The sequence below is a fragment of the Apiospora marii genome, assembly GCF_038362585.1.
Source record: "Apiospora marii strain CBS 49790 chromosome Unknown utg000001l_segment0_segment0, whole genome shotgun sequence".
Classification (NCBI taxonomy): domain Eukaryota; kingdom Fungi; phylum Ascomycota; class Sordariomycetes; order Amphisphaeriales; family Apiosporaceae; genus Apiospora; species Apiospora marii.
In genome coordinates, this window is record NW_027117372.1 from 1,266,693 (window position 1) to 1,294,321 (window position 27,629).

General features: G+C 55.2%; 11 protein-coding genes across 11 annotated transcripts; 6 read left to right on the plus strand and 5 right to left on the minus strand.

Annotated features, from left to right (window-relative positions):
- Window positions 1-1,562: 1,562 nt before the first annotated feature.
- On the plus strand, window positions 1,563-2,088 carry PG985_000428 (E3 ubiquitin-protein ligase RBX1; the record flags this gene model as incomplete). The annotated part of the gene is made up of 3 exons (XM_066820197.1): window positions 1,563-1,673; window positions 1,751-1,900; window positions 1,990-2,088. 3 exons carry the CDS (start codon window positions 1,563-1,565, stop codon window positions 2,086-2,088), a joined length of 360 nt encoding a protein of 119 aa, XP_066691076.1.
- A 285-nt stretch (window positions 2,089-2,373) lies between these two features.
- Window positions 2,374-2,877, minus strand: PG985_000429 (uncharacterized protein; the record flags this gene model as incomplete). Its single annotated transcript, XM_066820198.1, has 3 exons — window positions 2,374-2,586; window positions 2,683-2,742; window positions 2,827-2,877. The coding sequence occupies 3 exons, from the start codon at window positions 2,875-2,877 to the stop codon at window positions 2,374-2,376; spliced, it is 324 nt and encodes a 107-aa protein (XP_066691077.1).
- A 2,681-nt stretch (window positions 2,878-5,558) lies between these two features.
- On the plus strand, window positions 5,559-7,490 carry PG985_000430 (metal ion transporter; the record flags this gene model as incomplete). Its single annotated transcript, XM_066820199.1, has 2 exons — window positions 5,559-6,850; window positions 6,911-7,490. 2 exons carry the CDS (start codon window positions 5,559-5,561, stop codon window positions 7,488-7,490), a joined length of 1,872 nt encoding a protein of 623 aa, XP_066691078.1.
- A 1,743-nt stretch (window positions 7,491-9,233) lies between these two features.
- PG985_000431 (uncharacterized protein) lies at window positions 9,234-11,696 on the plus strand (the record flags this gene model as incomplete). The annotated part of the gene is made up of 4 exons (XM_066820200.1): window positions 9,234-9,293; window positions 9,423-10,325; window positions 10,423-10,569; window positions 10,653-11,696. The coding sequence occupies 4 exons, from the start codon at window positions 9,234-9,236 to the stop codon at window positions 11,694-11,696; spliced, it is 2,154 nt and encodes a 717-aa protein (XP_066691079.1).
- Window positions 11,697-12,277: 581 nt separating this feature from the next.
- On the minus strand, window positions 12,278-12,887 carry PG985_000432 (uncharacterized protein; the record flags this gene model as incomplete). Its single annotated transcript, XM_066820201.1, has 2 exons — window positions 12,278-12,747; window positions 12,824-12,887. 2 exons carry the CDS (start codon window positions 12,885-12,887, stop codon window positions 12,278-12,280), a joined length of 534 nt encoding a protein of 177 aa, XP_066691080.1.
- Window positions 12,888-13,960: 1,073 nt separating this feature from the next.
- Window positions 13,961-15,994, minus strand: PG985_000433 (uncharacterized protein; the record flags this gene model as incomplete). Its single annotated transcript, XM_066820202.1, has 4 exons — window positions 13,961-14,600; window positions 14,701-14,782; window positions 14,841-15,557; window positions 15,619-15,994. The coding sequence occupies 4 exons, from the start codon at window positions 15,992-15,994 to the stop codon at window positions 13,961-13,963; spliced, it is 1,815 nt and encodes a 604-aa protein (XP_066691081.1).
- Window positions 15,995-17,685: 1,691 nt separating this feature from the next.
- On the plus strand, window positions 17,686-19,281 carry PG985_000434 (fad nad-binding domain-containing protein; the record flags this gene model as incomplete). The annotated part of the gene is made up of 3 exons (XM_066820203.1): window positions 17,686-17,854; window positions 17,910-18,523; window positions 18,586-19,281. 3 exons carry the CDS (start codon window positions 17,686-17,688, stop codon window positions 19,279-19,281), a joined length of 1,479 nt encoding a protein of 492 aa, XP_066691082.1.
- Window positions 19,282-19,628: 347 nt separating this feature from the next.
- PG985_000435 (uncharacterized protein) lies at window positions 19,629-21,788 on the plus strand (the record flags this gene model as incomplete). The annotated part of the gene is made up of 3 exons (XM_066820204.1): window positions 19,629-19,664; window positions 20,380-20,814; window positions 20,877-21,788. The coding sequence occupies 3 exons, from the start codon at window positions 19,629-19,631 to the stop codon at window positions 21,786-21,788; spliced, it is 1,383 nt and encodes a 460-aa protein (XP_066691083.1).
- Window positions 21,789-22,220: 432 nt separating this feature from the next.
- Window positions 22,221-23,687, plus strand: PG985_000436 (uncharacterized protein; the record flags this gene model as incomplete). Its single annotated transcript, XM_066820205.1, has 1 exon — window positions 22,221-23,687. One exon carries the CDS (start codon window positions 22,221-22,223, stop codon window positions 23,685-23,687), a length of 1,467 nt encoding a protein of 488 aa, XP_066691084.1.
- Window positions 23,688-23,980: 293 nt separating this feature from the next.
- PG985_000437 (uncharacterized protein) lies at window positions 23,981-24,694 on the minus strand (the record flags this gene model as incomplete). Its single annotated transcript, XM_066820206.1, has 3 exons — window positions 23,981-24,057; window positions 24,118-24,521; window positions 24,585-24,694. The coding sequence occupies 3 exons, from the start codon at window positions 24,692-24,694 to the stop codon at window positions 23,981-23,983; spliced, it is 591 nt and encodes a 196-aa protein (XP_066691085.1).
- A 1,580-nt stretch (window positions 24,695-26,274) lies between these two features.
- On the minus strand, window positions 26,275-27,367 carry PG985_000438 (carbohydrate-binding module family 1 protein; the record flags this gene model as incomplete). The annotated part of the gene is made up of 2 exons (XM_066820207.1): window positions 26,275-27,027; window positions 27,110-27,367. 2 exons carry the CDS (start codon window positions 27,365-27,367, stop codon window positions 26,275-26,277), a joined length of 1,011 nt encoding a protein of 336 aa, XP_066691086.1.
- Between the last annotated feature and the right edge of the window lie 262 nt (window positions 27,368-27,629).

Sequence of the window (27,629 nt, forward strand, 5' to 3'; positions counted from 1 at the left end):
GCGGCTCACTTGGGAAGAATTGTGGAGTGGCTCCATTCAATGCCGCTGGTCGCTGTTCGCCGCCTGGGACAGAAAGTACCCTTTTGTGTCCTGAACATCGGTTTTCCGCCCTGGGATGGGGACGAGAGTACTTGCATCAAGACGGACCAGGTTGCCCAAGCTGGAGCCCAAGTGGCAGCTAACCTAGCCAGACATCGGACGGGGGCAACTCGGTCAGGCGGTTCAGCCAAGGCGTACTCCAAGAAATGACGACAATTAATTGCTAGCTGCCAGATCCTACGATACATGTATGGAGCGACTGTTTCAGGGAATTACCAGGAAGAAGGCACGGTTCGAGCTGAGGTCAAGAGGTTTCAAGGCTGGCTTCGAGAATGCAACAGTCGCCCTGGATGTCCTGATGACTTGGGCTCCATCTCCGTGGTGCAGGTTTAGCCTAGACAACCTAAATTCCTGCAGCCACGGTGCGTGCCTTCAAAAGTATGTAGATAGCATGGCTTGCAAGCCGGCTAGTTGGGTATCTATGGAATATGCATGGCAAAGAAATCGTACCTAAGGAATTAACCGTTACTTTGCCTATTAACAGCACCTACTTTTATTAGTTCTTCCACTCATATCCGATTACAATGGGGAAATACACAAAAATGAAATAACATCCAAGCTTCTCGTATTAATTTTATGGCAGTTCGATATTATCAAGGGGTATTTACTTGATGCGTTAGCCGTTGAGGTTCATGTAGCTTTTCCATCCGTTAGTTAGACTTGGCCGGTTGATTGGCGAAACGCCCGTCGAAAGGGTTAGCTGTAGGCGACAAAGAAGCAGCTGCGTAACAGTGACCGAAGAAGCTGGTAAGAGGCAGGTAGATGAGTGAAGCGTGCTTAGGCCCGTGTCATCAATACGGCTTTTCATTACTTACCCAGGTACATTTCATCATCCTTAGGAACTTCACCTCAATTGATCGTTGAATCAATCGGCGTTGGCGGGTTTCCGTAGATAGCAGCCTTATCGTTGGATGGGAGGCGGGAGAAGGAGGGGCAACACTGCTACCTAGCGCATACCAGCAGGCACCTCAGATGCACCTTCGGATTGATTGGACGTACCTCTGACTGAGCTCGACCGACACCTTTCAGGCCACCACTTGCTGATTGATTGCACATCATAATCCAGCAAGGTAGAGTAACAGTCAAGCTATTAAACGATCAAAGTTGATTGTCATACCCTTTCGTTCAAGAGAAAGTCTTGCGTACCCTGGATTGTTGCGAGCTTGTTGTGCCTCTTTTTTTAACTGGCAACGGCAAAACTTATTAGTACTGCTTTATCCAACAGACGACCAGACCATCATCCCTCCTCTCCCATTCATCCACCATTCGCGACTCCGACTCCGATCCAGCGTTAGGCAATCAACCAAAAGCCCACTCCAGCATCTTCTATACCCAGATATCCCGCGGTATTCTCTCCTCAACTTGACAAGATAGGGAAGAAGTAGAGCTTGAATCCCCGGGCGTCTCCCTTCTACCCACTTGGTTTTCGGCCCCTCCCTCCAGCTCCTCCCAACACCAGCAACATGGCCGACGTCGACATGACCGATGCACCCAGCGCTTCGATCGCCAAGAAGGCAAAGTCCGGCGAGGCTGATGCCAAGAGTGAAGGCAAGAAGCGGTTCGAGGTGAAGAAGGTACGGAGTCTACTGCCATTGTTTTCTGCCTGTCCACGCGAGTCTTGGTAAACTGACTGGAATGACTTCATTATTAGTGGAACGCCGTCGCGCTTTGGGCGTGGGATATCGTTGTCGACAACTGTGCCATTTGCCGCAACCACATCATGGACCTTTGCATCGAGTGCCAGGCCAACCAGGCGTCTGCCACGAGCGAGGAGTGCACAGTGGCTTGGGGTATATGCAATGTGAGTGTTTTGCCCGGACCTAGAAGAAATGGCTTCACGCAATTTGGCTCTGGACACCAAAAGCTAATAAATCGCCCTTTTCTCAACAGCACGCCTTCCACTTCCACTGCATCTCTCGTTGGCTCAAGGCGCGTCAGGTGTGCCCCTTGGACAACCGAGACTGGGAGTTCCAGAAGTACGGTCGCTAAGAACATGGATGGCGTGGAAGAACACAAGGAAACATCTGGTTTCGGAACGCTTGGAAAGGGACAAAAAGCGGTATGGCATGGTTGGAGTTCCTCCAGAATCTAAAGGTGTCTTTGATGACAGGCAGCGCGCTTGTTTTTCGACATGCAGTATGATGCAGGCATTCCTGCCCAAGACAGCGTTTTGGTACGGCGGAGCCAAATAGATTTGTACATGTTATACGACTCCGGATTTTACACCCCGGCAGTCATTTGCGGCCTTTCTCTCTCTAGCACGTAACCGATCCTTTATTGCGTGAACATCTTCTCGTCCACCACTATACTCTGATGTGACTGTGCGGCTGCTGCTCCGCCCCCAACGGGCAACCATTTGACGGGGTTCCTGTTGAAGAAGGGCCACGGAGGGACGACGACGACGAAGGTGGCGGCGGTTCCAGCGAGACCAACCTTGAGCGCCAGTGCGATATCTTGCATAAAGTAGCCTACGAAGAAGGCAATTGCCTACATACGTGACACGAATGTCTGTCAGCAAAGTCCGAGATCTTTTGGTGAAGGGCTGTTGCGAGACAAAGTCGGATATGGGGGATTCAAACATACTCCGGCCAACGATAGCATGAGCGTAGAGATGATTTCGGCAAGCTTCTGGCCCTCGAAGTCCTATAACAATCCCAGGTCAGTATGCGACTGCAGACACTGGCGCCGACGAGGCGTAGGATGGGGAGCAGGTAATGGTAGTCTCACAATTTGGCCATCAACCAAGTCTCTGACCTGGTCCAAGATTTGTTCTGCCATTATTGCTGTGGGTATGTGAAGATCTTTGCTTAGAAAGTCACAGAATCGAGGAGTCGATGCTCGTGGTGCTATTCGTGGTTGCGGATGTATGGTATGTAGGTACTGACTGACACGCAGTCTGCATCGATCGCAGCCTCAAGAGGTACCTTTGGTCTTTGGGGGACTGAGCTCCGCCAAATCTGGCCATCTTGGCATTGATTGTTCTGGCCCAAGCAAGCAGGTGGTGCACGGGCCACGCAACTCAACTCTCAGAGCACTTTTGAGCGATCGATACTGATCAGCGGGTGTCGGCTGCATCAGCCCTGCCATCGGCCAATTCGGATAGCACAGTGTTCCAATAGCCCCTCTAGCCAATCACAGATTGTCAGCCTATCCATGCCTCGATGCTATTCCATGACTCCAACCACATATGCAGCACTGCAGACCGCAGTTGCCAATGGTCACACCTGCTGCTGCTAGTATGACTTCATCTCACTTTGAATAAAGAATATCTCGACCGCCTGCTCTCTACCTAGGCAATCCCGGGGCCTTCGAACACACCGCTGAGTGCCACCATATGCACACTCTCCAGGTGACCTGAGATTGAGCATTTTGGTTAAGAAAATCCCTCAAACGACGCTCAATTCGGGTGATTAGAGATCACGAGGACATTCCGAGGTCAAGCCGGGTGGCCATACTCTAGTCATTGGCTTTTGATCCCTGGGTGGCATTAACGGTAGATCTTGCCCGACAAGCCGGTTGACGTTGCCGGCAGGAGAGGTGAGATGGCTTTGTTTACTACTAGTCAAGGTATATCTAGAAAGGAACAAGCCAACTCTGCGCTAACAAACAATTGTCATATGGCATGTAGATATGAAACGGTGCTCGAATACTGTACAACAGCCTCTTCGTGTTCATAGATCTGTATGCCGTAGGCAAGTGCCCTTCATCAGGCCCGTTTCGCGCATCTTGCGACATTCGAGGTGAGCCCACATGGTTATACTTTGAGCCAATGAGGAGATATCATGGGGATAAGGATAGTTGGTCGACACTTGAGCTTAGCTGCTCCGTCCTAAACAGGCGAGACTAACGAAGGAGGACTTGCGTCGTGGAAACTGGGCGCAACGGTTTGTTGCTGGTAGCAGCAGGACTATGTATCGATGTGGATGGAAGGCCATGCCGGACGTGGAGTGTGCAGTACAAGTTTGCCAGACCTGGATGCACTTCTGGGGCGGACTGAAGCGCAGGGAATGGCCTCCAAGGTTCTGTCCTGGATTTCTTCCATGATCAGGGTACAGGGGTTCTCGATGGTCAGCCCACAAGCCCACTAGCATCTAACCTTCGGTACGGGCTTCTTTTCTCCCTTCGCCTTCACCTTTCCAGAGTCAGGCTCGGTGACTCCACTACTGCCCATCTAAAGATTTTCTGTCAAGCACGAGCCAAATGGGCCACTCACCTGTCACGTTGTTTTGGCTTCCGCCCGTAGAATAAATGCTTAAAACTAATCAAACCACAACAACGCTCGTTCGTCTGAACAATTCCTTGATTCTCCAGAGCCCGGGTCTCTCCCCAAATTTATTTATATCGAGAGCCTCAAGGCCCTTTTGCTGATAATTCTTCTTTTGGTCTGATAGACAGTCCCTTGCACAGCTTTCTGCTGTCTCGAAACCATAAGGTTGGTTTGGACAGAACGGAGCTCTTGGCGCGGACAAGCTGAGCTGCTGGTACCTATGTAACCTAGCCCTCAACAAGACGCAGGACTAAGAAAAAGAAAGCCCTGACCTCATAACCAACATTGAACCTTCTTCTTGGCACTACCACCTTACCTACGGCCACTGACCTGCCACTTACCTTCTGGACTTCCCTACCTGCTACCACTTGCTTTCCCCGGCTTGCATGCACTCGTAGTCAGCAAACAAAGGACCAAAAAGTCTTTACCACTACTTCCTTTCTCAAACTTTTCCATCTTCGCTTCACGGCTACAAACAACAGTAGCATCTCTCCCTCTCCAGTCGCAACCCTTCTTGGACCGATCGCCACTTCTGTCGCATTCCTATTTGCTGGTACCTTTACTAGCCCACCAAGATCCGACAAAGTTTATCTAATCGAACAATCGCATCAATTCTCTCGAACTGCGACGAGGAATTCCGCCGCAGCAGTACACCACCTCACCAAGAACTTCCTTGCGGCCGACAGACCGCATCATCCCATCAAAGTCACCAAGTTGGCGGGCCTCATCTGCAAGCAGTTTTCCTTCTCCCGACCGCTCTTAGGCCCTCTGTTCTGGGTCTATAGCGGCGTTAACAAGAAGCCTCCTTAACTGGTTGCACGCGCACAACTAGTCTGATCCAACTTACGAAATACCGTTCTCTCTCTCTCTCACGAGCATAGCCATCCTACCTGGGACCCTGTCACGCTTCTCTCGCGCCCTCTTGCGCTGGAGCCCCGACAAACCCCTCCTGCAGTCGGCGTGCTGCCACGCCTGCTGCTGCGTGCAAAAGCCCGATAGCTCAGTGCGCGGTCCAGTATGGTTGCCTTCCCTTGAATTGCAGCGGAGGGCTTTTCCTTGTCTCTTTATAGAACTGGCAGGTTCTGTTCAGTTTGATACAGCCAAAAATCACTGAACGGAATAATAATAACAAGACGGTGACACTTGCCGCCTCGATACAAAACCCCGACAAAAGACTGCGCAGAGTCCCAAAATGTCGGACCACGAAGAAATCTCGGAGAGAGGCAGCGGGTACGATACCCCTGTCCCGGAACTGGACGATCACCGCCACCAGAGCGCGTCTATCCAGAGACCCGACCGGCCGCGACGAGGCACAGTGGACACCCTGTATGGTGCGCGTCACTTGGAGACACCCCCTGATATCCGTGTGCGCGACTTCGAGGAAGCCATTGTAGACGACGATGCAGATGAGGGTTCTCCCATCCAACCTCGAAGCCGACGACCTACTGTCGACACAGTTAACGATGTTCGGTCCTTGTCACCTCCGAACTCGGTCAAAGCATTTGCTGAAGCACGTCGCCGTGGACGCGCATATTCCACCAACAACAAGGAAGCCGACGATGGCAAGGAGGATGGCGAGAAACTTTACCTGGCGCGTACCTTTTCACGCGACAGCCGTGAAAGCCTGCGCAGCTACCGCTCTGTCCGCAGCAAGCACACTGTGGCTGACGATGCTGCAAGTTTGGGCACGAACCGAACGGCGGAGGAAGATGTTTGCTTCCCAATGAACGACGAGCACCGACAGGATAGGCTGTACATCGACTTCGACTACCTGGAGAACTTCATCGCCGCCGAGAACGCAGCTCGCAAAGAAGAGCTTGATCAGGCGAACGCTACCAAGGTGTTCCCCAGTCTCCAGACCGAGCAATTCCGGTCCCCTTCGCCTATGGTCACAGCCGATGGCGACATTTATCAGCTTCCGCCAGGAACCGGCATGACCGACGAGAAGCAGGTAGAGGAGACCACTGCGAAATCCGATTCTGAAGCGCCAAAACAAGATCCGATTGACCCTAACAGATTCAGCTTCTTCTCGACCGCTTGGGAATCTACGATCCATGCTGCAGAATTCGGCGACCTGGTTCTGCCCGGGGAGAACGTCCGAGGGCTGTTCCAATTCCCAGCCGACGTCAACGATGGTGTGTGGTGGCTGAACATGAACAGCCCCACAGAGGAGGAAGTCCGCACCATTTGCAAGGCCTTTGGCGTTCATCCATTGACGATTGAAGATATCACGACTCAGGAGGCACGTGAGAAGATCGAGTTGTTCCCCTCGTACTACTTTGCCTGTTTCCGGTCCTTCAGCGTCACCCAGGAAGAGGACGGACCAGACTATGAGCCGTTCAATCTCTACGTCATCGTCTTCCGCGAAGGGACCCTCAGCTTCAGCTTCGAACCCAACAGCCATGCCTCCCTTGTGCGGAAGCGAATCACCATGCTGAAGGAGTACGTGTCGCTGAGCAGTGACTGGATCTGCTACGCCTTGATGTAAGTTGGTCTTGTTTGCCAAATCTCGCCTGCGACGCACGATACTAATCATGTTTCTAGTGATAACATTGTGGATTCTTTCGCTCCGGCTATCCATAGAATTGAGCTGATCACAGAAGGCATCGAGGACTCTGTGTTTGTTGCACGTGCCGATGACATGCACTCTTTTCTGCGGAGGATCGGGGCGGTTCGCAAAAACACCCTCGGCTTGATGCGCATCCTCGGCGGCAAGGCCGACGTGCTCAAGGGATTCACCAAGAGGTGCAATGAAAACTACAAGGTTACACCTCGGATGGACATTGGCATGTATCTGGGCGACATTCAGGATCACGTTGTCACGATGATGACGAACCTGACGCATTTCGAGAAGATTCTGTCCCGCGCCCACAGCAACTACCTCGCCCAATTGACGATTGACAGCATTGCCCAAGGAACCAAGACCAACGAAGTCCTCAGCAAGATCACCTTCTTGGCTTCAGTCATTGTTCCGTTGAACGTGGTGACCGGTCTGTTCGGCATGAACGTCCATGTCCCATGGCAAGACGTCGACAATCTGCATGCCTTCATTGCGATTCTCTGCTCTCTGGTGGGCTTTGTTCTCATTTCGCTATTGATCGCGCGAAAGGCACGATATATCTAGGCTAGGTGGTCGGGCATCAGGTGCCAGTGTTGCTCGTGGGCCAAGGAAGGACATTGGGCGGTATTTCTTTTTTGGCAACTCTACTTTACTACGTCGTAATGGTGATGGTAATGATGATCTTCAGGGGTATGCTGTTGACGAATAGACATGGGAAGCCTTAGCGTTGCGAAGTCTTACTAGGTGCTAGGTAGTCAGTCATGAGAAATAGACAAGAATACGATGGTTTCTAGAATACGTACGAGGGTGTAACGTGGGAAGACACGGCACCCGTCTTATCCTTTGGTGGCCGATCTGGCTGTGTCATGTGGGATGCTGGCTTGTGATTCGCTGCAGTACGGCTTACGCAAAGAGTAATCTCCTATCACACTGCTCAATGGGGATCTGTCGAATCAGACCGCGATGTGGGCGGGTGTTGCTCTCCACCACGTCGGTAACCCCACCGGACCATCCCTGCAGGCTGCAGCCCTACGAGGCGGATGACCCAAACGACAGGTTTGACTGTCTCGGTTCTGCCCGCCTGTCGATAGAAGCGAAAGGCCCGACCGACATACGACATACGACATCCATACGCAGGCACATGGCCGGCGCACAGGCTGATTGGGCCAGTCGTTTCGAGGGTCTGACTGGCCATGGATGGGATGGGTCCCATTTGCCAGGAAACCGGCTCGTATTATGTGCCCAATCCCACCTCGGGAAGCCAGGGTTTTTTTGCAAACCGGCTGGACTCTCTTACGACGGTGCTCCTCCTCCTCACCCACGGCATTTCCCAATCGGCAAGGCTGGTAGCACGCGGTATGTGCCCAGGATGGAGATGGCCGAGTTTCTGTCGCTCAGTACTCATCTGGTCAGCCACTGCCACTGGCTCTGCCGAATGCGGATGTGGGTGATGCGGATGCAGGTGCGCAAACACCGACACGACATGGCAGGGATCGCAGAGGCTGACGAAAGAAAGCGGCCACCCCAAAGGCAATGGGACGCGAGATGTCAGCCGTGGCTCACCGGGTATTTTCTAGAACGTGTCCCGATACTTTCAACAGCTGTTTCAATTTCCCCAAGCGTGATGATGCTCACGGCACTTTGGCTTCTTGATTGGCCCCCCGCCGCGGAATTTTGCCCCCTGCAGCACATATCTCATCTTCTATATGACCCCCAGCTGAGCAGCGCCCCCCGCCGCCCCCATTCCCTGCCTAGCTCTTGGGGTCTGGAAACCTCTCTCTCTCTCTCTCTTTCTCCTATTGCCTATTGATGATGACGACGTGAACCATAACCCTTATCCCAGCGAAGCCGTTAGACACCTGACCCTCCTCCCACCCCTATTGCTTACGCTGGGGCAGTCTGGTGCGAACCCTCCCTCGCCCTCCCTTCCCACCCCCTGATAATTAGCCATAATACCAGAAACGCCGTATCGGCCTCTTGCCCCGACTCTTCCCTCCTTCTTGAACTGGCCATGCGATGGTGTTGCGGTTATGGCCGGAAGTCCATCCTCATATTTGAAGAAGCAATCCCGCACCTAAACGACACCAACCATGTCTCGGCCTTGAAGAAGGGAAGGCGATGCCTCTTTTTAGTTATATCAATTCCACTTATCTATCTGATATTCAGTTTCTGTTTCGATCTTATATAAATTGCCTTCTTGCTTGTTTGCAGCAATCACGACAACACTTTGGTACCGAAAGGGGATCCGATCCGATCCGATCCCACCCATAAAGCAACATAGTGAAGGAGAAAGAAAGCTAAGCCGGCATGGTGGGAGTGAAAGGGAAGTACAAGGGCTGCAACACTTGTCGTGTGAGGCGAGTCAAGGTGAGTTGCCGCCGCGAACGCCTCCTTGCCCCTTACGTTTTCGTATCACTCTTCGTAGGCCACAGAGCCTCGAGGCGGGAACAACGCCGAATCGAACTTCTTTGCTGACATCGTGCTTCTTGGATGCAGTGTGACAACACGCGCCCCCTCTGCAAGAAGTGCACAGATCACGGCCGCGTCTGCGAGGGCTACGAGCGCGAGACCGTCTTTATTGTAGGAACCGTCGACGACAAAGGGCGCTGCGCCTCGCACCCGCCCCGAAACCTTGGCCAGTCGTCCGCGTCATCGTCGCAGCAGGCTCACGCCTCCTCCTCCTCCTCCCCGTCGCCGTCGCGGGCCAACTCCAGAAAGAAGCAGGCCAAGGCGGCGGTGGCGGCCGCCGCCGCGGAGGCCGCCACCACCACCATCGGCTCCTTCTCGTCCTCTCCCAGCTCCGCGGCGGCCTCACCACAGTTGTCGCTGCGCGAAACGGCTTCGGCTTCTCCCTCGGCTTTCATCCCCTCCGCGACGGCAGGGTCCCGGGGCAGAGGCAACTCCTTCGGCATCAACCTTGAGGGATTCGGTAGTGGTGGTAGTAATAGTACCAACGGCAACAGTGTCAACGGTACGGTCGCGCCGGCCACCACGGTGACGACGCCGCTGGAGCCCCTCGAGCCCCTGGTGCCGGCCTGGGACGACGGCGACGCGGTCGCGCTCGTGTCGGCGCCCGCGACGCACCACCCCAGCTTCTACCGCGTCCGCTTCCTGGCGCTGCGGACGCAGCAGCTCGACGCCGTGCTCAAGTCCCTCGACCCCATGACGCCTGAGGGGCAGCTGACGCTGACGCTGCCGCCCTCGAGGCACCGGGACGCCGGCGCGGCGTCGCCGGCGCGGGACGAGGTGGGGTTCCGGTTGAGCGCGCAGTGCTTCGTGCATGTTCCGTTCCGGGCGGGCGACGCGATGGCGATGCATCACCATGCCGGCGGGCCCGGGCTTGGGTATTCGTCGGCGACAACCGCTATGTCGGATGGGGTGTGTCTTTTTCTCTATGATGTAAGCCAGGGTCTTCTCTTCTACTCTTATGTGGTAAAGGGTATAGAGGCGTTTAGCCGGATTCCTTTCATCATGCTAATTTAGCTTGATCTTTTAGCATAACGCATCGGCCGCTCGTAGTAGTAACCAGCCACCATGGCGGGATCCCACAATTCTGGCGGACCCTATCCTCAGCCTCGGGCCGCTGCATTTCCAGAGCTTCCCGTCACATCACCTTTTCGCTCGAGTGTATCGACCGAATGCCGTAAGCCACACACAGCATTTCCTTTGATTTCAGGCATGTATACCTCAATTTGAACGAAGCTAATCTACATGTCGACTACACAGATCATGACCTCGCTCCTCGCCCGCACCCCCTGCCACCTCGCCTCCCCGGAATGGTCCACGGTTCCCTACGAGCGGCACCCCAAGAGCTCACTCGACTTGCTCCTCGACGTCCTCTCCGTCGTCCCGGCGCTGCTGCACCGCGCGGACCGCGTCCTGCCGCCCCTGCTGCCGCCCGCCGCGGCGCTGGGCCGCCGGCTCAAGGCCCGCGACCTCCTGGCCAACTGCGTCGGCGTCGAGGCCCAGCTGGCGCGGTGGTCGGCGGGCATGGAGGCGGCGGCGGCGGGAAACCGCGATATGCCGCTGCTTTACTGGATCCACGGCACGCTGGACTTAGGAGGTGACAGGGGAGGACCACGACAGCAGAGACATGCGCAGATTCCCTTTGCGGATACTTACGATTTCGCCAGTACCGTCGTCGGGCTCGGGCATGTCTACTACTGGACTTCGCTGATGCTGCTTTACGAGTGTATGGCGGCGCTCGTAGATGCCGTCTTGTACGACGGTGGAGGCGGTGGGGCGATGGGCTCTACGAATGACCCTTTCACAGACCCGACGGGCGCCGGGTTTCCTACTTCTTCTCCGAGCCTACCGAGGACAAATGTGGGCGCTCCTGGTGTAGGGGTGCCACCCACGATAGAGAGCGGCAGCAGGGACCTTTTGCCGCCTGGGTGCGAGGCCGCGCGGTACCAGATCCGAGAGCGTCGTAAGTTGGCGGCCCATATCTGCCGGAGCTTGGACTGGGTTATTGGATCACCTTTAGTTCCTGGAGGAGAAGACGAGCAGCGACAACCACAGCCAGATGCCGCGGCGGTAGGGGGAGGCCACCCGGACCTGGCCCTCGCGCCGCTGCACGTCGTCGAGCGCTTCTACGGGGCGCTCTGGAGCCCCGACGGCCGCGACGGCGAGCTCGAGCGCACGTGGTGTCGCGACTTCCGGACGCGGCTGGGGCGCAGAGGGCGGGAGGTCGAGGCGTGGGTTGGGGGCCGTGGGGGTGGTGGGGCCGGCGGCGGCCGGGGCTGGCTCGAGGTCGGGCGGTTCGGGTAGACGTCCCTCACTCAGGGCACTTACATACTTTATTTGGGGCTGCATGGGAGCGGCACAGACACGTGGTGGTGGGGGCGGTTAGCAGAAAAGGGGGAGGGAGGGGGGGTTTGGAACGGGTAGGGGTAAGCAGGCAGGCAGGCGTTTTGCTTCGTTCATTTGAGATGAGCGACTCCCGGCTCAAAAAGAAGGGGTCTGGTTTTATGGGCGGTTTGTTCTTGATTTATTGCTGTTCTATTTGGTGGTCGTCGCACTTTCGCGATTGTTTCTATTTGTCTCTTTTCATCAATGTACATTCGGGTGGTTTGCAGGGTCTGGGTCGGCAAAGATTTGCTCTTGGTTGGGGTTGTTCTGGAGTTTTACATGGTTGTCACTTCCGCGGACTTGGGTAGGGTCCGGAACTTTTTTTAGGACGGCGAAATATTAGAAACAAGTTTTGCCAGCGAGCTGTCTACTACTCATTCATCTATGTACTTTTTGGTGTGAAAGTGGCGCAATTGGTTCATCTCTACGACGAAAGTCGCATCGTAGAGATAGTTAATCGCTACGTAAAGTCTTATCATGATGTCAAACCCTACGATCCCCTAATTCTCAAGCACCTGTGACATTGCCAATGTGCCAGCGATCAAGGGCATCACCACCCTAAGGAGATTCAGCCGGCCCCACCGTCGAGCGTACTCCTCCGCCTTCTCGTCGCCGGTGGCTTCTGCTTTATTGTCCCCAGGAGCAGGCGCAGTGCCCAACGCGGTGATGCGCTCATTGATTGGCTGCATGTTAATGGCCGAGTGCGCCGCGGTCAGAATATTGCAGCACGCCGCCACGGCAAGAAGCTTCCAGTTTCCGCGGCCTTGCTGTCGGGCAGCCCACGCGGCGCTGCCGTAGAGCGCGATGCCCAGCGTGCTGAGGGGCCGGAAGAACCGGTTGCCCACTTCCCAGAAAATGGGCCACTGCCGGCCCAGCAGGCGGGCTCGCTCGGCGTGCGTGGGGGAGCCCGGGGCGGGGAAGTCGACCAGCAGCGCTGGCACGCCCATGAAGGACTGGGTGATGGCGTTCCCTGTCGGGACGTTTAGGTCAGGTTCAGGTCAATGGAGGGAGGGAGAGTGGCGGAAAGGAAAAGAAACGTAACATACCTGCCAGGATGAACGAGCACGCGACCGTCGCGCTCGTGACGACCTTTAGTGCTGTGATGGACATGGTTGCTGGCTTGTTCGGGGACGGGTCCCCGGTGTAAGGTGAGAAAGTGGTTGGGGTGACTTGCGGTGTGAGAAGCTGGGGCTTTGTCGATTTTATTGTGTCTTACGTGATGTGATGGATGGCTGCTGACCGAGAAAGCTGGGAAGGATCGCCCGGACTCCCCGAGTCACACTGCATGTAAGAGACGGGGAAGAGTTTTGCGGTCACCCGTCGAAAGGCTCGAGACGTTTCCAACAAATGAATTCCTTGAGGTTTAATTGTGGACTAACTAAAGTACTTAGATTTTCCTCCGTGGGTGGTGGGTATGACCGTTGTGCTAGACTCTCGCCACCAACGTGTGTAATGGGACGCAAACGAGGTTGGGAGAAGGGCGAAGACTTTGAGGTCAGCTGACGGGGCCAACGTCCGAGCTAGGGTTCGGACTGTTCGGTTAGCCCCGGGCTTGGACCGGCCGGCTTCCAGCGCTGGGGCTGTCCGAAGGCTATCCAAGTCTGGGGGCCCATGTGACAGGAGGCGTCAGTCTTAGCTCCGGTAGGTTTTCGCCTACCCGGCCGTGTAACTTATCTATGACCACTCGAGTCGATCAAGCGATGGGTCAGAGTTTGACGGAATTGTCTGCCGACCACGGAGGCTTAGAGCATGTCTCTTTTCATGATGGGTGTTGTCGTCGAGGCTTGAGAGGTCGGATTGCAGAACATCGCTCCTATTTGTAACACAGGATGTGACGAAGAGGATGGTGCGAGTGTTTTCACTCTTCTGTAGTAATTTTTAGAAATGATTTGTCTGTATCTGTATGCAAAGAATACAATGCAACGAGGCTAATAAATCATATTGTGTTTCGAAATAGGGGTGAAGACAAGACTTGTATAGCAAAGGAACAGTCATTTTTCAGGTTTTGGTGCGTAGTTTGTATGAGAACGAAAGAAATGTTCGTTCTATTCCATCTAGTGTCTAACCATCTAGATCTAGTCTGATATCTAGCTGCATCATCTATCCGGCTTATATACAAAAACAAAACGAAAAAACACGAGGCGCATCTCAGGGGACCTTTCTGATCCGTGCCAAACCCATCATCAAAAAAGCAGTACACAAACTCCAAATGCGACTTTTGCTAGATTGTTATAGGGAAAAATGGAAGAAGGGGGCAGAAGCTGCCAGGACACGTCAGAGTCGCTATTTGCTGGATGCGCGAACCGATACAGCGTCGCGTCCTTCTTCTCATCCGACAGGGAAACTTCAGAAGTAGTAATCTCGAGCGGCGACTTCTCGTTCTTCGTCATCTTCGACCGGGCCTCCCTCAAGAAATCCGCCCGCTGCCGCCGATCGCGCGCCTCGGCCTCGGCCCAGAGCGTCAGCGCCTCCTGCCGCCGCGCCTCGCTGCGTGGCTCAAAAGCCATGGGGAACGGGTCGGGCTTGATGATGAGCAGGCTGCTGGACTTGTCGAGGGGCACCGGCAGGTCGAGCCCCGTGGCGGCGTCGCGCTTCGGCCGCAGGTGGAAGCACCAGGCTAGGGCGCCGCACGCGACTAGGAGCTCGTCCTCGGTCAGGGCCTGGCCCAGGCACTGCCGCTGGCCCCACCCGAACGACGTCATGCCCTTCAGGGTCGGGTACTGCGTCAGCGGCGCCTGGTACGTCGGCCAGCCCGCCTCGAGCCAGCGCTCCGGGCGGAAGTTGTCGGGGTCGGGGTACTTCTTGGGGTTGCGGAGGAAGGCCCTGTGGGGAAGGGGGGGATGTCAGCATACATCATACAAGTTTTGGTACTGATATGTTTTCATAGAACGATGAGGCATTTGCGAACTGGGGAACAACGTACCAGTCCAACGGCAAAATGCGAGTGCCCTTGGGGATGAAGTATCCAGCGTAGACGTCATCTGCCTCGGTCTCATGCGCAACACCTGTGCCGTTGGTCAATACATGTCGCGAATTTGCAAAAAGAATATATTGAGAACTTACCAGTAGGAACGTTTGGCTTCCACCGCATAGTCTCCTTGATGCAAGCCCGCAGCACAGGCAGCTTAGGCGCATCCGCCAGCGTGGGCAGCCGCCCCTGGCAGGCCTCGTCAATTTCTTTCTGCACCTCAGCCTGCCAGCGCGGGTGCGTGACCATGCTGACGAGGAAGTAGCTGAGCGGGCCAGCGACCGTAAAAATGCCGACGAGGGCCAGCATGCCCAGCATGCTAGACGCCTCGAAGTCGCCCGTAATCCCCCCGGCCGAGGAAGTCTTGCTGCGCTCGAGGAACTGCCTTGTCCAACAGGCGCGCATCTCGCCGCGCGCCATCTTCTGCCTCACCCCGACGAAGCGCGCCATCCACCAGGCCTGCTGCGCGTCGTGCCGGCGGCGCTCGTCGCGCTTCCAGGGGTTCAGGGGACCCACCTCGGGCAGGTGCCACAGCGGCGTGAGGACGTTGGTGATGGGCCCGGCGGGCGACATCTGCCTTAACAAGCCCCAAGCGCCCTCGGTGCAGGTCGCGCTCAGCGTCGGGTCGTCCCACACCAGCTGGCACATGACCTTCGACGCCATGTCCTCGAGCGAGGCCTGGAAGTCGTCCGGGTTCGCGATCAGGCGCGCCAGCCACCGCTTGGCTTCGAAGTCGATGACGCCGTGGTACTGGGCGTTGGTGGCTTCGGTCAGGTAGGCGTGGGTGAGCTTGCGTTGGCGGGCCCAGTACTCTATGGAAGAGCTCAGTATTAGGCGCATTTTGAAGTGGGGAGAAAGGTGGAAGAGACTCACGATTCCGCCCCATTAGTGGCAGGTACTCCATGGAGCTCTTGTTGTTGAAAAGCGAGCGTATGACGGGCCGGTCCGAGTTGGTACGGGCCCGTCGCACGAGCAGGTCCTCGGCCACCTTCTCATCCGTGACGATGACGAAGTTGGCGCCCAGCATGGTCGTCCGGTAGAAGCCGTTGACGGCGTGGATGTCGGCCCACTCCTTGAACTTGAGCCACATGAGCTCGATCGGCAGGTCGTGGATGCGCCCGATCCATGGTAACTGCGTCGGGCCCGGTGGGTATCTGGGGCTGTTGATCTCCTTGAAGGCCCGCGCAAAGTGGACGAGGGCCAGCCCTACCACGAAGACGCCCAGCAGGACGATGGTGATGAGCTGCATCTTTCTTCCTTTCCGCCGGATCAAGGGGGGAGGGCTGCAGTATCTTTAGCAATTTGCCTCCGCAATGCTGTCGCCGTCAGTATCTGGGTAGGGGCGGGTTGCTGCGAGATGAAGCGATGGCTAATTACTGCCTACTAAGCCGTTAGGTCCGGGGAAGATGGTCATTATGTAGAAAAACAGATCTCTATACTATATTTACCCGCTTTTGGGTAGCCAGGCGGACACATGTTTCTCAGGCATGCCAAAGTACGGCCAATAACCTTGCAGCAATCAAAATCATGCGATAATCGATATGACCATTCTTGGTTGTGGTGGGCAGATCACTTCTTTCACCTAGCTTGGCAGGGGGTAGGTAGCCCCCCACAAGCAACTTTGCCTTTCGCAAAGAATTTCCAAAAACAATCGTTTAGGTAATCCAGTCTCCCCATACGTTTCGTTATCAGAGTTGGCCCGGCACGCCTCTGGTTTCCTTGTCAACCCCTGTGTGTAGGTCTCGTCGGCCACACGAAGGTGTGTGGCAGGCCCATGTCTAGCCCGAGATGAATCATTGCGAATTTCTACGTGTCCCTAGAGTTCTAGCTCGATCATGTGCCATCTCGAAGGTGTGTAAGTAGACTTGGAATTGGTGGCCGCTGTGCGAGCCTCGATGCGGAATTTAGAGAATGGTAGACTAGCATCGGGCTGGAGAGACGAGAAAACGACTTTGGCAGGGGACACCTTTCTAGAGGGTTTCCGGTACAAAAGAAGCAGGTATGCCATTTTTACGGCTCATTATGGGAAAGTTGGGAAAGGGGGCATCTCTCTACTACGAACTCGTCATCATCGTTAATCAGACGAACATAAACTAGTGCCGATCACCAGGGGCCAAGAGCTCTTGCTGCTTGAGCTTGGTGCACTCCTTTGGCATACAAGCATTGGATAAAACCAGGCATGGATAGGCTTGCAAGTTCATGGTCGAAGTGTCGGAAGAGAGCCCTCGCCTATTGAGTTCAGTAGGGGACGATGGGGGACGATGGGCAGCGAGGTCTAGCACCGAAATGTCTATCAGTAAGTGCATTTTGTGAAAATTGGCATCCAGGGGTCCTTGTACAGGGGTCCAGTGCGCAGAGTCCCATCTGGCGGCTCAAACTGCCTTCATCCGCCTGGTATAGCGGCCGATTGACGTGAAGCGTAGTTGGTGCGGATCGTGCGGACGTTGGAATAAAGGATCCGAATCCATGCGGTTGAGAGAAGCCTTAGGCTTTTTGGCCCGGTCCGGCTGCCCTGTCGGCGAGCCTGGTTTGGAACTATGATTACTGAGTTGCATTAGGTCACCATCGCGGCTGAAGATCGTCAATGTGGAAGCCCCTGCAGATACCGGGAATAGACCAAGCGAATGCTTCGTTGCTGGCGCCAGGACGGCGCTACGGACAGGTCCCCGTCCGTGTAGACGCCCATGCAGCGCATTTGCAAAGAGCTATGTCGCCGCCTAATGGCTAATTATGGCTTCGACTTAGTGCGCTGCCCCTTGCCCGTCAGATAGCCTTAGCAAGTGGCTGGTGAGACGCCACCAGATCTGTAGATTTCAGCCACCCGGGGCAAGCAAACACTATAAAGCAAACAGCCAACACATTTTGCATGATGAAGTCACCGCTCTTCATCTGCCTTGGTATCGTGACCGGGAAAAGCCATCGTGTCAAAAATATTCCAATATGGGCTCTACTCACAATGTTCCTAAGCCCGTTGGGTCTTATCCCGACTCCGGCATCGATGTGCTCATTGTGGGCACCGGGCTGGCAGGCCTCACGGCTGCCATCGAGTGTCACCGCAAGGGGCACAGGGTGCAGGTGCTGGAGCGGCATACCGAGATCAGCACAATGGGTAAGAAGAATCTCTGACGAGCCGATAACTGATTGCATGCTGACACGGGACGCAGGCGACATGTATTTCATGGGCCTGAGCGGGACCAAGTTCTTTAAGCACTGGCCCGAAATGGCCAAGGAATACGACGAGATCTCGCTCCATAACTGCTGGATGGAAACATTCAAACACGACGGGACGCGCATGATCCCTGTGCTCAAGGTCGCCGAGCGTCTCAAGGAAGCCGGGCTGGACCCCAACACGCCTCCCGGGGCCTTCCAGATGCGACCTTTAGTGTACAAGATGTTCGTCAACCAAGTCACCCGTCTCGGCATCAAAATCGAGTTCGGGAAGCGCGTCGTCAAGTACTTCGAGGACGCGGAGCGCAACAAAGCCGGTGTCGAGACGGACAACGGCGAGCGCTTCGAGGCAGACGTCGTGATCGCCGCCGACGGCGTCGGCTCCAAGAGCCAGGAAGTCGTTGGGGGCCAGGTCCGAGCCGCCAGTTCCGGCAGGGCTATGTGGCGGGCCGTGTTCCCCGTCGAAGTGCTCGACAAGAACCCAGAGGTCAAGGAGTTCTTCAAGCTCAAGGACGGGAAAGACCCTATCGTCCGGACTTTCCTCGGACCCGGCAGCTATGGCCTCACGCTCACGCGCCACGACGTTATTGTGTGGATTGTGAATCATGATGTAAGACGCCTCCGTGCCGCCTCTGACTGTTTTTGTTCTCTTATCCTAACTCTCGGTAATAGGCCACTGGAGACGAGCGCGAGTCGTGGAATCACACAGTCGAAGCCGAGGATGTCCTTGAGAAGATCGACGACAGCGTACACTGCGCCGAGGGCTGGGCCCCGATCTTCAAGGATCTGGTGCGCATAACCCCGCCGCGGACAATCGTCAACTTCGAGCTCTTCTGGCGTAACCCGCAGGCATCCTGGTGCTCGCCCACGGCGCGTATCATCCAGATCGGCGACTCGGCGCACTCATACATGCCGTCATCCGGCAACGGCGCGACGCAGGCCATCGAGGACGCCGTCTCGCTGGCCTCGTGCCTGCAGCTCGGCGGCGGGGGCGCCGACACGGTGCCCGAGGCCGTGCGGGCGCACATCTACTTCCGGTTCCTGCGGACGGCCTGCGCGCAGAAGCTGGGCTTCGCCAACGCGGAGCGCCTGCAGGACACGGACTGGGCGAAGGCCAAGCTGGACCCGCGCAAGGCGCAGCCCAAGCACCCGCGCTGGGTCTGGGACCACGACCCGGAGGCGTACGCGTACGAGCACTACGCCAAGGCCGTCGAGGCGATGCGCAAGGGGATTGCCATGGACGAGAACGAGGAGATTCCGCCGAACTATCCGCCGGGGTACAAGTACGTGCCTTGGAACATCGACGATATTATGAAGGATCTGGATAGGGGGAAGTCGGTGGATCTGGGGGAGGGTAACTGGGATTGAGTGGGGAATAGAGTGTCATGTTTTGGGACGGGATGGTGCTTGTGTTCTTTGGGGATGTTGACGTGGTGGCGGGAATGGGGTCTCTCTTCTTCCTCTCTGTGCAACTGGGTATTGATACTCTAGATTGTGGGTGATTTTGTAGGACGTTGGATGAAAAGTATACTCGCAAATAGAAGCTTGTTCGGTCATGTTTTTGAAACCTTCATCTGTATTGGAAGAGTACTGCTAGCCTTAGCAAATGGTCGAGAAAGGGCAGTGAATTGGTACCCAAAAGCGTGGAGTCCAGGGCAGATCTGCAATATTCATGCGGCTCATATGATCCATGCTCATTCTTTCAATGTAACGGCATGAAATTCAATACCAAGGTCGTCGCTGGATACCGAGTACGAAGGTTTCGATGTCGCAGTTCTTGGCTCCTGTTAGTGCGCAACGAAGGAATAGGAGTAGAGCTTGCTTCAATTGATTGGCTGAGACCCTTTTAAACTGGAGCAATTGCTATAGTCGGGGTACGTACCTCTGATACGAATACGAAAACGCCGACGGCAGGTACAGACCATTGAGAGGTATGCCTACAATCTACAGAAACGAGTACCGGGTCGATACGATAGATGTATCTCAAGCACGAATCAATTTAGTCCTGTCTATGTTCTGCGAAAAGTAAGTATGAAGAGATACAGTTGAGTGTTCTGCAAAAAAGAAACGACTTCCTACAAAAGACGGAAGGCACGCATCGCCTCTTTCCACAAAAATGTCCTGTGCAACCAAATCCTATCCAACAGCACGCCTTCCAGTCTCGACCGTTGTGTAGATCTTGCAATGACATCTCTCGTGGAATGGCAGCAGGTGTCAGTACTCCGATACGCAGCCCAGGGCCTCATCGGACTTATTGCCTTTGTTCTCATCAACGCCTGTTGTCAAATCCTCTTCCGCTCCAAGACCGAACCACCGTCCGTCTTTCATTGGATTCCCTACGTTGGAAATGCAGTCTCGTATGGTATGGACCCCGTCGGGTTCTTTCACAAGTATCGTGCAAAGGCAAGTTTTTGCAAAAGACATGGTCCCATTCTTGGACTTTTTTTCCCCGCTGACACCAACAAGTATGGTGATGTCTTCACTTTTACGCTCTTTGGCAGGAAAATAACATGCTACCTGGGCATCGAGGGCAATGATTTCATTCTCAACGGCAAGCTCCAAGATGTCAACGCGGAAGAAGTGTACGGACCGCTTACCATCCCCGTGTTTGGAAGCGATGTTGTCTACGACTGCCCCAACTCCAAGCTCATGGAACAAAAGAAATTCGTCAAATTTGGTCTCACCCAAGCGGCCCTGCAAGCTCACGTACCCTTGATCGAGAACGAAGTGCTAAATTATATCAAATCAACTCCCGCATGGAAGGGGGCTTCCGACGTGGTAGACATCACCACCGCCATGGCCGAGATCACCCTGTTCACGGCGGCGCGGTCGCTGCAGGGAAGAGAAGTGCGACAAAAGCTCAATGCCGACTTCGCCAAACTATACCATGACCTGGATCTTGTACGTATCTGGAATATCACCCGCTTCCCAAACTAGTGCTAATTACAGTGGCGACTGATCAGGGCTTCTCTCCTATCAACTTCCTCTTCCCCGGCCTACCCTTGCCACGCAACCGCCGTCGAGACGCTGCTCATGTCAAGATGCGAGACGTCTACCTCGGCATCATCAAAGAACGCCGCAAGCTCGATCCGGAATCCGATGGGGAACAAGACATGATATGGAACCTCATGCACTGCCGTTACAAGAACGGGACACCGATCTCCGATAAGGAAATTGCGCACATGATGATCACGCTTCTCATGGGAGGCCAACACTCGTCCTCTTCAGCTGGTTCGTGGATCATGCTCCGGCTAGCAGCACACCCAGATATCGCTGAAGAGCTGTTCCATGAGCAGATGCAGAACTTGGGACAAGGGGGTGGCAAGAAGGGGGACCGTCTGCCGCCGCTGCAGTACCCGGACCTCGACAAGCTACCTCTTCTGCGCAATGTGGTGAAGGAGACCCTCCGTCTGCACGGCTCCATCCACACCATCCTCCGCAAGGTGAAGAACCCCCTCCCCGTGGCCGGTACCCCTTACGTCATCGGCAACGATAAAGTGCTGCTGTCGTCGCCCATGGTGACCTCGACGAGCGAGGAGTTCTTCCGGGACGCCAAGAGCTGGAACCCGCACCGGTGGGACGACAAGCCCGAAGATGGCGATGGTGAGGAGCAGGTGGTGGACTACGGGTACGGCGCCACGACTTCGGGTTCCAAAAGTCCGTACCTCCCGTTCGGGGCCGGGCGCCACCGCTGCATCGGGGAGAAGTTTGCGTACTTGAACCTCGGCGTCATTGTGGGCACCATGGTTCGCAACTTTAAGTTCTCCACCGTGAGCGGGAGGGAGGGCGTTGTGCCGCCCACGGATCATACGTCCATGTTTGCGCGGCCGCCGCAGCCTTCTTTTGTTCGTTTCGCGCGGCGGGTGTACGACTGAGGTCGACAGGATCAGTCTTCTGATACAAGGACAAAGCTGGCCATCGATGAGTGCCACGTTACTGTTTAGGTTTCCATATAACAGACCTGCATGTGGAGCGATGTCCGTGCTTCAGTCTTCATCCAATATAAAAAGAGAATAGATAAACCCCTTTTCATCGCTGTTCAACTATATAGTACGCTGACCGACCACCCGGGCCTCAACCCAAGGACCTGAACACCCAGAATTTACAACGAAAAGTAGGACGTGGTCATGTCGAAATCGGAATTCAGAGCAACTCTGCCCAATACATGATGATTGTCCCAGGTGGGGCCAGTTCAGGTGCCCCCGTTATGTTGCTGCCTATTCCGTGCCGGTCCCACTTTCTCGCTTTCAGCTCACTCCATCATCATCAATCAAGACAGTCAACAAAACAACAACGCATCAGACACAATGGACGCGGCAACAACTGAAGAGGCTGACCTGCCGGCGACCAAGGTTTTCAATGATGAGCATTTCGATCCCGCCAAGAACTATCATACTTCAGGATTCCATTGCTTCTCTCGCCTTCCCCCGGAGCTCAGGAGACATATCTGGAAACTGTGTCCCCAGCGCCGATTCGTCCCTTTGCGTGTCCGCCGGTATAACGGAGCCCCCTGGATAAAGCCACCGTTCTACTCTAGTCACAACCATCTTGGAAGGGTCATCAGTGGCAATCATTACAGGCTCGCAGTCCACGTGTCTATACGAAGCACGGCCAGTCCCTTATTCTTTACCACAAGAGAATCAAGACGGGCTGCGCTGGAATCGTATCGAGTTCGCTTCCCTGTCTGCGGCGGCCATATAAGAATCTGTCCCGAGTATGATGTCCTATACTTGGGGTCCTGGTATGAGATACCTTACCTCCTCGCCGATATCCTCCATGATTTTAGAGCGTACGACCCCGAGGACGACGGCATCATGCATCTAGCCCTGGCCCAGGCCGAGAAAAGATGCCTTTTTGACGTGCGTCAACCCACGGATTTGCAAGTGGGAGGGGTAGTGATGGCAGATTACGATGGGCTCTCGTTGCTGGACGGCCCCGGGGCGCCTGGCTTCGTGCCTAGCGGCCACCTGGAGACCACCCCGTCGGGGGCTATCCGCAGTGTCCTCCACCACCCCGTCGCCACCGCGTCCTTTGTCGAGATCCTCAGCACCAAGATCCGCTCGCTGTGGTGCGTCGAGAGGCTGCACTGTAACTCGAGGGTCTGCTATCCCTCGCCGCCCCAGCCCGGGCGCCTGGTCGACGTGGTGGAGACTTGTCCCCTCCGGCCCAGCTTCGAGAGGCTGGACCGGGGCGGCTCCATCAACTTCGACTGGCTCGAGCGCGATCCCCGACCGGCCGTGAAGTCCGACTTGAAACACCTGACGTTCCAGAAGGACCCCCGCCGGTTTCTGCACAGCTGGCGGAACCTCGAGGAGAGCCTGGGCGTGCAGCGGCCGGCCGGCTCCCCCTTCCGCTTCTCCGTGTGCGTGACTAGCAAGATGCCGGGTCTCCGGAATGAATTCGATCAAGTGGCCTTGTACTACTCCCCGGTGACGAAGCGCAAGCTGCGCCAGCAGGTCCACCGCCGGCTCTGGCAGGAGTCGTACGACCGCACGGCCAGGAGCCCGGAGAGCCGCACGGACAGGAGCCCGGAGACCTGCGACTACAAGCGTCCCGTCCTAGAACTGGGCCGCCTGCCCGTCGTCGGGCAGGGCTTCACGGAACGGGAGGGGCAGGGCGCCGCGACCGCGCTCGGCATGTGGGTGTTTGCTGGGGATGCGTTTGGGGCTGTCGACGAGGGCCATGTCGAGGATACGTATAGGGTTGGCCGCTACGACGACAGCGTGACTTTCAGCGTATCGGAGCTGCCTGGGCTAGTGTTATTTGACGTCTGAGTGTTGCCCCCCCCCCCCCCTTTTCTCTCCTGTTGTTGTTTCTCTGTAGAGTAGGTATAATTACGCGCGATACCATCCAAACTCGGCACTCAAGGGGTGAAGCGTTTACGGCGATTAATCACTATGACGGGTTAATTACTGAATTACAGAATGGCTAAGTAAGTATCTCGCATCTCAAACAAATTAGACTGATCAATTAGTTGGTAAGCTGTTACATCCCCGTCTCTCTCCCAGTTTTGGCTATTTTCCCCGGACTTCTTCGTCACTTCTTTTAGTTCCACCTGTCTCGGGTCTCAAGTCTGAATGGTGGCAGTATTGACTTTTGTGTATGTGAGTTGGGCATTGAACGGTTCGATTGCGGCCCATCCGGCTATAACACGTATGTGTGAGCGTCTCTGGTACAGGCTAACGCGTGGGACAGAAGACTTACGAATCATGGCGAGAAGGTTAAAGGACCCAGAGCCACCGTTCGGGTACGTAACGGCGACCCAGTTCTGCGGCGGGGGGTAGATGTCGAGGTTCCCGTCAACCATGGTCCACGTGTTCCAAACGGCGACCGGGCTGCCGTCGTCCCCATCGCCGGAGCCGGGGGCGCTCGGGGGCGGCGGCTTGGCGATCCGCGTGATCATCCCGGGGCTCTCCTGCTCGGCGTACGACGGCTGCAGGCCCAGCACGTGGTCCTCGTGCTCGTCCGCGGGCCAGAGGTGCAGCGAGAACAGGCTCGCGTTGTGGCTGCTGGGCTGCGCCGTCACGTAGATGGGGCCCGGCTGTCGGCCTGTGAAGATGCCGACGGTGAAGCCGTTGAAGTTGAGGATTCGGTCGTCCATGCCGCCACTGGTGTAACATAGTATATGTATTAGCTCGGTCGCGACTTTTCGTCGTGCGAGGTCCACTTACACAACGGCGCCTAGCTGGTATACGTCGATCGCCGCGTTGTTGGATATTGGGTGGGCCGAAACCAAAGAAGCCGCGAGGCCGAGGTAGGCGAGGCTTACCGGCCACTTCATGGTGATATAACTCAAGGGATGATGGTATATGAACGCGTCACAGATTCGTAATGGCGTTTGGGTTCTGGGGACAGAGATACGGCTAGGTAGATGATAGGAGAGTTCTGGATTGGAGTTAAGTGGAGTGCTGTTTGACTTCCGAAGAAGCGAGTTGACCAGCGACAGACATTATATAGTGTCGCCAATGAGCAAGGAGCAAGGATATTGTGTTTCCATTTGTGGAAGGCCGGAATAGGTAGCCATTTGGGAGATCATGCTCCATGTGACGACATGTTACCACGTATCATGATGTTTCGCTGGTTTTCTTCCTGGATTTCCCCTCCGCTATAATAAACCACAAAGTCTTGTCCTATTTCTCGATTATTACCCATTGGTTGGCCCCCCTGTAAGGGGGTTCGTGCTCTCGTGCTACGGATCGGGGGACTGCGAGGCCAAGAATCTGGGCGGTCCTGGCAGTTGGGAGAGGAGTGGCGACCGCGTGATCCGGGAAGAGGAGAAAATTTGACTACATAATGTATATTAACCAACTTGCCATGTCGTACTGAGTCCGCTTCCCACGTGGCGTTGGAGCAGATCCAGACACCCCCGAAAACGGAAAGTCAGGAGGGAGATCGTCCGCGTAGGCTAAATAAAGCTTCACCACTCGCCAAGGCACAAAAAGAAAACCCAGTCGGTCGGGTGCGAATCCAGGAATGGGATCACACGCTTAATCTGGATTATATAGCGACAGAATCTGGCGAAGAACGTCTTGGCATCCGTCACGGTGTCCCCCGCTTCCGCATTGCGTATCTGAGCAAATGGTGCACAGAGACCACATTACCCCGAATTGGTTTCCCGGGCCGGAAATTTATACACGGCGACGCTCCGCAACTCAGTAGTAGGAGTGGGGAGATTAGGGGGCTGCTCACCAATCAAAGCTGTGCGTCAGCCTATGTTCAATGCATACCTGTCCTCGACTGTGACCAAAATTGCAAAAATGCATTTTTACCACCACTGCGTGGCGAAAGTCCATGAAAAGAATATGTGGAAGCATTCTATAACACAAGATCTATCATTCATAGAAGTTACATGAGATTTGAAGAGGGTCGGTCAAAATATACGAGCTACCCCTATTTGACTTGGGGCACCAGACGGGCAGATAGGGGTAGCTCGTATATTCCTTCCCGGCCACATCGCAAAACCGAGAACAGTTTGGTCTTAGGGCATCCGCAAGATCTGTCTGGTTTCAATTTACCTAATCAATAAGTTCATGGTATTCCACGTTCTCGAGAATCGGGAGCAACTTTGATAGCAACTATGAAAATGCAGGTAGGTACAGGTATCGAAAAGATGAGATCCACCACTTGTGAGAACGAATTTCCGATAATAAACTCTCTTTTTCAGTTCTTTTCTTTCCTTTCCTTATTCATACCGAAGAGCCTCTTTCGCATAGTCTCGGGCAAGGGTACGTGAGTTCGCAGTAGCATTACATCGACAAAGACTCGAGGCTATGAAAAAGGGGTTCTTGTATGTGTCTAATTTCTCTCACTCCTCCGGGTCGCAGGCTGGGTCACGCCATCGAGCCTTGCAGCCAGTACCGTCTAGTTGGAACAACCGGTGTCAAAATCCGGGTCTGTGGGGGTGATCACAATCCCATTTGGGTCGCAGTACTGCGTTACGTTGTTGAGCCCGCAGTTATCCCCGTTCAGCTTCAGGATGGTGCTGAAGTTTCGGGCGGCCCACGGGTCGCAGTACGTGCTACGGGCCCCCTCGTCCAGGGCCGTGGCGGCGCAGGTCTGGTGGTTCCACTCGGACGGGTACTCGATCTGGAACACGGGTTTGCAGTCGTTGATGAAGGGCTGCATCACCTCGCACCGGGCGTCGTCATCAGAGTCGGCCACGGCGCATTCTTCGGTCACGGCGAAGTCGACAATGTCGTCCTTGAGCAGGCCCCGGTTTCCCGGGAGGTCGAGCAGCTGCGGCGCGTTCTTCTGGCCCATGAGCTTGTCCCGCGCGTGCGCGTAGTCGGCCAGCGCCTTGACGTAGTCGTAGTAGTCAGTCGCGTTCAGGACGTGCCCGTCCACCTTGCGCCTCACCAGGTTCGGGAAGTTGTACCCGTCGATGTTGTCCGGGTCAAAGCCGTCACACCCGGCGGCGATGCCGTCCTTGATGCGCTGCTGCATCAGGGCGATCACGTTGCTGCTCATGATGTCCACGTAGTTCTCGTCCCAGTCCGGGATCTTCCCCAGTATGTCTTCGTCGTGGAACTTGGCGGCGTCGCAGTCGGCGATCCTGTCGAGGCCGCCGGCGTTGAAGTAGCAGATTACAAAGATATCCTCATTCGCAGCCTGGTCCTAGATCATGATTGCGTTAGCAGAACTTCATGTCTTCCACCATCGCCTTTAGATAGCCTTGTAGAGTGAGGGGTGGACATACTCGGAGCTCTGGAATGACATTATACTTTATAGCTTGGAACATGTCGATGTCCCAGACCTTAGCATCAGTCGGTATCACCGGGACGTTGTTCCCTGGTACTCTGATAGGTTCTTGGATCTCGATTTGCCACTTCACGCCGGGCTTGAAGAAGCTTGGCGCCCTGGAGGGTACCTGGCATTCTGCTGCTTGCGCTCTAGCAACAGGAGCTGCACAGGTGGCGAGCAGGACAAAAAGGGGGGACAGTGTAGGAGACAGCATGATATTCGATGAGAACAATAAGGCAGAAGCCGAGTAACCAACGTGTGTATGTGTGTATGTGTACTACCAGTGCGACAGACCTGGTTGATGTTGCAAGAAAGGTTGTGATAATTGAAGCCTTGGGGCGAACAAAAGGGGTTTATATAAATATTGGCGAATGGTCTCGATTCAGATGTATCGCGAACTGTTGCCAGCCGATCGCGGTTGCGAAGTAAGCTTACTTCGGGCCTTGAACTGTCTCAACGGCGACCAGCCCGCTCTG